The sequence below is a fragment of the Trachurus japonicus genome, chromosome 16 (assembly GCF_045865225.1).
Source record: "Trachurus japonicus isolate A0001 chromosome 16, Traja_1.0".
NCBI lineage: Eukaryota > Metazoa > Chordata > Actinopteri > Carangiformes > Carangidae > Trachurus > Trachurus japonicus.
Window position 1 is genome coordinate 12243335 of NC_140922.1, and position 5308 is coordinate 12248642.

Sequence of the window (5308 nt, forward strand, 5' to 3'; positions counted from 1 at the left end):
TCTCTGTCTCTCTCTGCTCCATCTTTTCTGCCGCTGCTCTCTGGACAGGAGGTTGCTCGAGGTTACAATATCCTGTCAGATCCCATTATAGTCACGGTGGAGGAAGAAAGGGACAAATGAGAAATAGGAAGACAAAAAGACAGACAGAAAGAGACAGACGAGCGGGGAGAGGAGAGGAGAATGGGGCATTGTGCAGGACACCATTATACAATTTTCCAAGAAATTGATCAAGATTTATTAGAACTTTCAGTCAGCCTAAATTATCTAAAAAATCTTTGTGCGTGTGCACTCTGGGAGTTTATTGATTAAATGAGGGGAATGCCGGAAAGTTCCCTTTAGCCGGTGTAGCCGTCACAGTGACTGTAACTAGATCCTGCTCAGTGCTCCATAAAACCTCCCGCTCCACTTTCATGCTCACCGAGCGGGGTTGGGCTCTGTGACGCTGCCCCCTTGTGGTCAATGTTTTGGCTTTAACAGAACTGTCGCTCAAAAGTTGCGGGATGATTTAGAGCGAGTTTCACCTCTCCTCAAGGGAAACGTCAGTCCAGCTCATGCATCAATCATCCGTTGTCCCCCACAGTTCCCAGTACAGTACCCATGATGCACCAGCTGAGCCGAGCACCAGACTCCATCACTCTCTCGTGGCCTCAGCCAGATCGACCCAACGGAGACATCCTGGAGTACCAGCTCAGATACTACGACAAGGTACAATCCCACATACAGATTCACACATAAACCTGTTTTTACCAAGAATTCTGTTTATGCATGAGCGTCACCACATGTCCTTCCTCCTGTGTCCCTCAGGGGTCCGATGTGGACAGTGCAGCGACTGTGTACAGTGAGACCAACACTGTGACCGTCAACTCTCTGATTCCCGGCTCCATCTACGCCTTCCAGATCAGGGCACGAAACGAACGAGGCTTCGGCCCCTACAGCAACACCATCTACTTCACCACGCTGCCTCTGGGTACTAGACTTAAGAGTTCATTACTGTATTTAACACAAGACAGAACTGGTTGTTTTTAGGTAATGAGGGTAAAATAAGCCTGTAGCGTATTGACCTGCAGTAGAAATAGTAGAACAAGGTTGTGAAGTTGATCCCAGATCACGGCTGACAAACGTATCGTGCTCTCTCTCCCCACAGAAGAACATTCACAGCAGATCCAGAACCGGCTTCCGCTGCTGGTGGGCTCAGTGATGGGCGGGGCAGCGTTTCTCTTGGTCGTGGCAGCGATCGTGGTTGTGGTGGTATTTCGCAGGTACATGGTTCATTAATGAGATCAGATGTGTCAAGTTAATACAAGTCTTTAATCATGTGCACATTCAAGCATTTTGTTTGTTTTTTCCCGTGACAGTAAGAGGAGGGAGAGTCCGTACAGCGACAGACTCCAGAGATACATCAGTAACCGAGGTGAGCATGAGTGTACTTAATGATATCGATTTCAAATCAGGGAAATTCATTTTAAAGTGTACGACATGGTGTTTCATTCATACCAACCTGGTGCCATGTTTTTACATTTAGGTTTAAAGGTTTAAAAAAAACAAAAATGGAGGAAGTAAAAAAACAACCCTGATTATAAAATGTTTAATTCCAGGTGGTGTGAAATATTATGTGGACCCATCCACTTATGAGGACCCCAGTGAGGCGGTCAAAGAGTTTGCCCGAGAGATAGATCCCACTCACCTGAAGATCGAGGAGGTGATTGGTTCAGGTAGGTCCGACGCTTTCCTTTCTTTTAAATCTCACTGTCGTCATGTGACAACTGTGTAATAATCTGTTCTGCTTCCTCTCGACTCCAGCTCAGTTCGGCGAGGTCTCCCGAGGTCGTTATCGTCCGGTGGGTCGCAGGGAGGTGCTGGTGGCGGTGAAGACTCTGCGTTGGGGGGCGTCCGACAGGGAGAGGGGGATGTTCCTCAGTGAAGCGGGGGTCCTGGGCCAGTTTGACCACCCGAACGTGCTGAAGCTGGAGGGTGTGGTCACTCGCAGCCCCCCTGAGAGGATCATCACTGAGTTTATGGAAAACGGGCCTCTGGACGCGTTCCTCAGGGTGAGAAAACAAACACACTGTCCACAGTTCTCATACACAGTTCACTACATTAAACTAAAAATTCTCTTCCGCTGCCTCCATCCTGTCATTTTAATTCCTCCAGGAGAACGAGGGTCAGTTCAGCGTTCTCCAGCTCGTTGGGATGCTCAGGGGCGTCGGTGCAGGGATGCGTTACCTCTCCGAGAGAAACTTTGTCCACCGGGACCTGGCAGCAAGAAACGTGCTGGTTAACTCCAACCTGGTCTGTAAGGTGTCCGACTTCGGCCTGTCCAGACTCATGAGGGGCCTGGACCATAACATACCTACCTACACTGCCTCACTGGTACGTTCAGGGGACTGGGTGTTTTGGTTTTGGTTTGGCTTCCACTGAGCTTGGCTTCACTACTTCTGTCCTCTTATTGTCCGCTCATCAGGGCAGTAAGATTCCTGTGAGGTGGACGGCACCAGAAGCCTTTCAGCATCGCAAGTTCAGCTCGGCCAGTGACGGCTGGAGCTTCGGCATACTGATGTGGGAAGTTATGTCATATGGAGAGCGTCCGTACTGGGACATGAGCAATCAAGAAGTAAGTACGAAAGAGAATTTAGGCATAAGCAGGAGAAGTCATCCTAAATTAGTGATGGAAATGCACTCAAAAAGTAACTACGACACTGCAATAACATGAAGTTAAAGTCCTTCATATCTGTCCAACCAGATATTTTATATTGTGAACTAGGTGGAATAAACTTGTAAATTAAACAGCTACCAGCTACAGCTACCTCAGTAAATGCGTTTTTATCAGTTTGCATCCTCCTTTTTGCACAGACACAAAATGCCAGACAGCTGGAGTTTGCATAATTTTCTCTTAGTCACTCTCTTTGGCCCTTCTTAGTCGGTGACCTTTTATGTAAGGCAATTACACAAGACTCCCCACACCATCTGCCCTACTTATGCTTCAAGTCTCTCTCTCTTTCTCATTGCAGGTAATGAAGGCAGTGGCAGACCAGTATCGCCTCCCTGCCCCCCACAACTGCCCCCCTGCCCTCCACTCTCTGATGCTTCAGTGCTGGCAGGCCGATCGAGGGGACCGGCCAGGCTTCGATTCCCTCCTGTCTTCTTTGGACCGGCTCATCAGGCATCCTTCATCCCTCAAGGCAGAGCCAACTCGGTGAGACGGCAGCCTCCGGCGAACGCTTGTGCCAGACGTCTCGGTGCAGCAGGTGATGCACAATCTGTGATGTTTTCATGGATTCTAATGTTGTCATTTTTGACATTTCCTCGGCCTTTCAGAAGCTGTTCTCAGACACTGCTCAGCCCCACCCCCACAGATTTATCAGCAGTGGCAACTGTCAGTGATTGGCTGAAGGCGCTGAGGATGGATAGATACCAGGATGAGTTTGATCGGGCACACCTGGACACTTTAGACCGAGTCAGCAAACTGACCATGGAGTGAGTATAGAGAGATTTTTACTGTAACTCTCATATTATAACAGAGAACTTTGTTCTCTTGGTTGATTTTGTGTTTTTTTTACCTGTTAATAATAATAATAATAATAATAATGTGGACTTTATGTTACTGTTCACCACTTTCAAAGAGCTCATCACTCTTAAAATGATTTCCTTTAACAAAACAAAAACTGTTTGTAACTATGCTCCATGTTTTTATATTCAAGTAAACTTAACTAAACTGCAATGAAAAACAACCTTTAAATGTATAAAAAACCTTTATAATGTATATAAAACCACAAGTCATTATTAAGGTTTGTGTAGTTTTAGCTCACAAATGAAATGCTTTTTAGCAGTTGACTCAATTTATAGTTAGCTCCACCTTGTATATTTGAACAAATTGTGTAAAAGGTTGAAGAGTGTTGTTATGTGTACTGTGCACTTGTGGAATCCAAGATAATGACCACTCAGTGTTATTGATCACAGCTTACCACAGATAGAGTGGTTTTGTTATTTTAGCTGAGCCCATAAGAGCCCTGGAGGACACTTGCAGACTTCAACCAAGGCAAATGTCAAACAACAACCAGACTCCAGAGAAAGAAAATCAAATTTAGGCCATGTTAAATAGTCCGGATCTGCCCCAAAATTTAATAGGTTATCTCCTGTCCCATGCTTTATCCCTTCAACCAGTTTGGTACAAACTGCTTTGGTACTTTTTGTGTAACCCTGCTGACAAACAACAGACACAGGTGAAAACATGACCTCACTGGCAAAACAAAATCATGTTTTAGGTCACTTAGAAACATGTCAACCAGAATTATTCCATGCCTCAGATACTTATGATACCACTATAATAAATAATAATGTTGTGTTTAAAGTATGATAAAACATTAAATTAATCCAGTATCTGTATTCAGTAAAATTATGTCACATCTGATGTTTAATTTCTAATATAAAGTACTTTGTGCAGGACAGCAGGTTGAATGGAAGAGTAGAAAAATAATTATAGTCAGTATAATTTAAAAATTGACCCAGGCATCAGGCTATGTGGCAATAAATAAAATGTGTTTATAAACTCAACCATTAAACCGACAGCATTGTCCTGTAAAACAACAGGCTGAAGTGTTGAACTAACCTCCTCGCTTCATCTGCTCTCTCCTTAAGTGACGTCCAGAACCTCGGCGTGAACCTGCTGGGACACCAGAGGAAGATTGTCAGCGCAGCCCAGCAGCTCAGGGCCCATCTGACACAGGGGCAGGTGGAGGTGTGAAATCCAACCACAAAGCAACAACCTGTGTCGTGGATCTCTACCGCTGTCACATTCCTATGCTTGTTGTGTCTGGTTTCTGCAACACCTTCATGTTCACTCGGAGCACATTTCAGGCCCAAAACAAAGGGAATCAGCTCAGAGTGCCGCAGTGTGTTCTGACAAACCCGACACTACAACCAGAAGGGGTGAAATAAGAGGATTGGACTTTTCCTGCCAGTCACTCGAGACAAGTAACAGAGGAGAGATGAGCTGCGGGGGCTGGAGTGCAGATCGGAGTGAGGCTAGGGAGTTTCTGAGGAGGAGGAGGAGGACTTTACAGATTCCTCTATGTTTTTCACTAGATTTCACTTCACCGTCGTCTGCCGTCCTCTCTACTCACCCATCTGCAGTCCTACCTCTCACCTTCTCTTCCACTACCGTCCCTCCCTCAAAGTCTTCAATTTCCCCACCCTCATCAAGTACAATAAAAGTATAAAAACATTTTTTTTTGTTATGGGAATAATATTTCCTCACAAAGAATTGCGTGAAGACAATCAAAGCCTTTTTAAAAGAAAATATTTTTTGAGT

General features: G+C 45.4%; 1 protein-coding gene across 2 annotated transcripts in view; it reads left to right on the forward strand.

Annotated features, from left to right (window-relative positions):
• ephb6 (eph receptor B6) overlaps positions 1–5021 on the forward strand; it is a 39688-nt gene extending 34667 nt beyond the window's left edge. Inside the window, exons 9-19 of one of the 2 annotated variants that reach the window (XM_085801533.1) lie at positions 581–705; positions 805–967; positions 1145–1259; positions 1356–1411; positions 1596–1712; positions 1801–2048; positions 2152–2370; positions 2462–2611; positions 3009–3193; positions 3316–3474; positions 4636–5021. In XM_085801533.1, the coding sequence (XP_085657659.1) occupies positions 581–705; positions 805–967; positions 1145–1259; positions 1356–1411; positions 1596–1712; positions 1801–2048; positions 2152–2370; positions 2462–2611; positions 3009–3193; positions 3316–3474; positions 4636–4741 (1643 nt within the window). In that variant the 3' untranslated portion in view covers positions 4742–5021. The remainder of the gene's footprint in view (positions 1–580; positions 706–804; positions 968–1144; positions 1260–1355; positions 1412–1595; positions 1713–1800; positions 2049–2151; positions 2371–2461; positions 2612–3008; positions 3194–3315; positions 3475–4635) is intronic. The other variant, XM_085801534.1, reaches the window with a different exon arrangement.
• Positions 5022–5308: the final 287 nt, after the last annotated feature.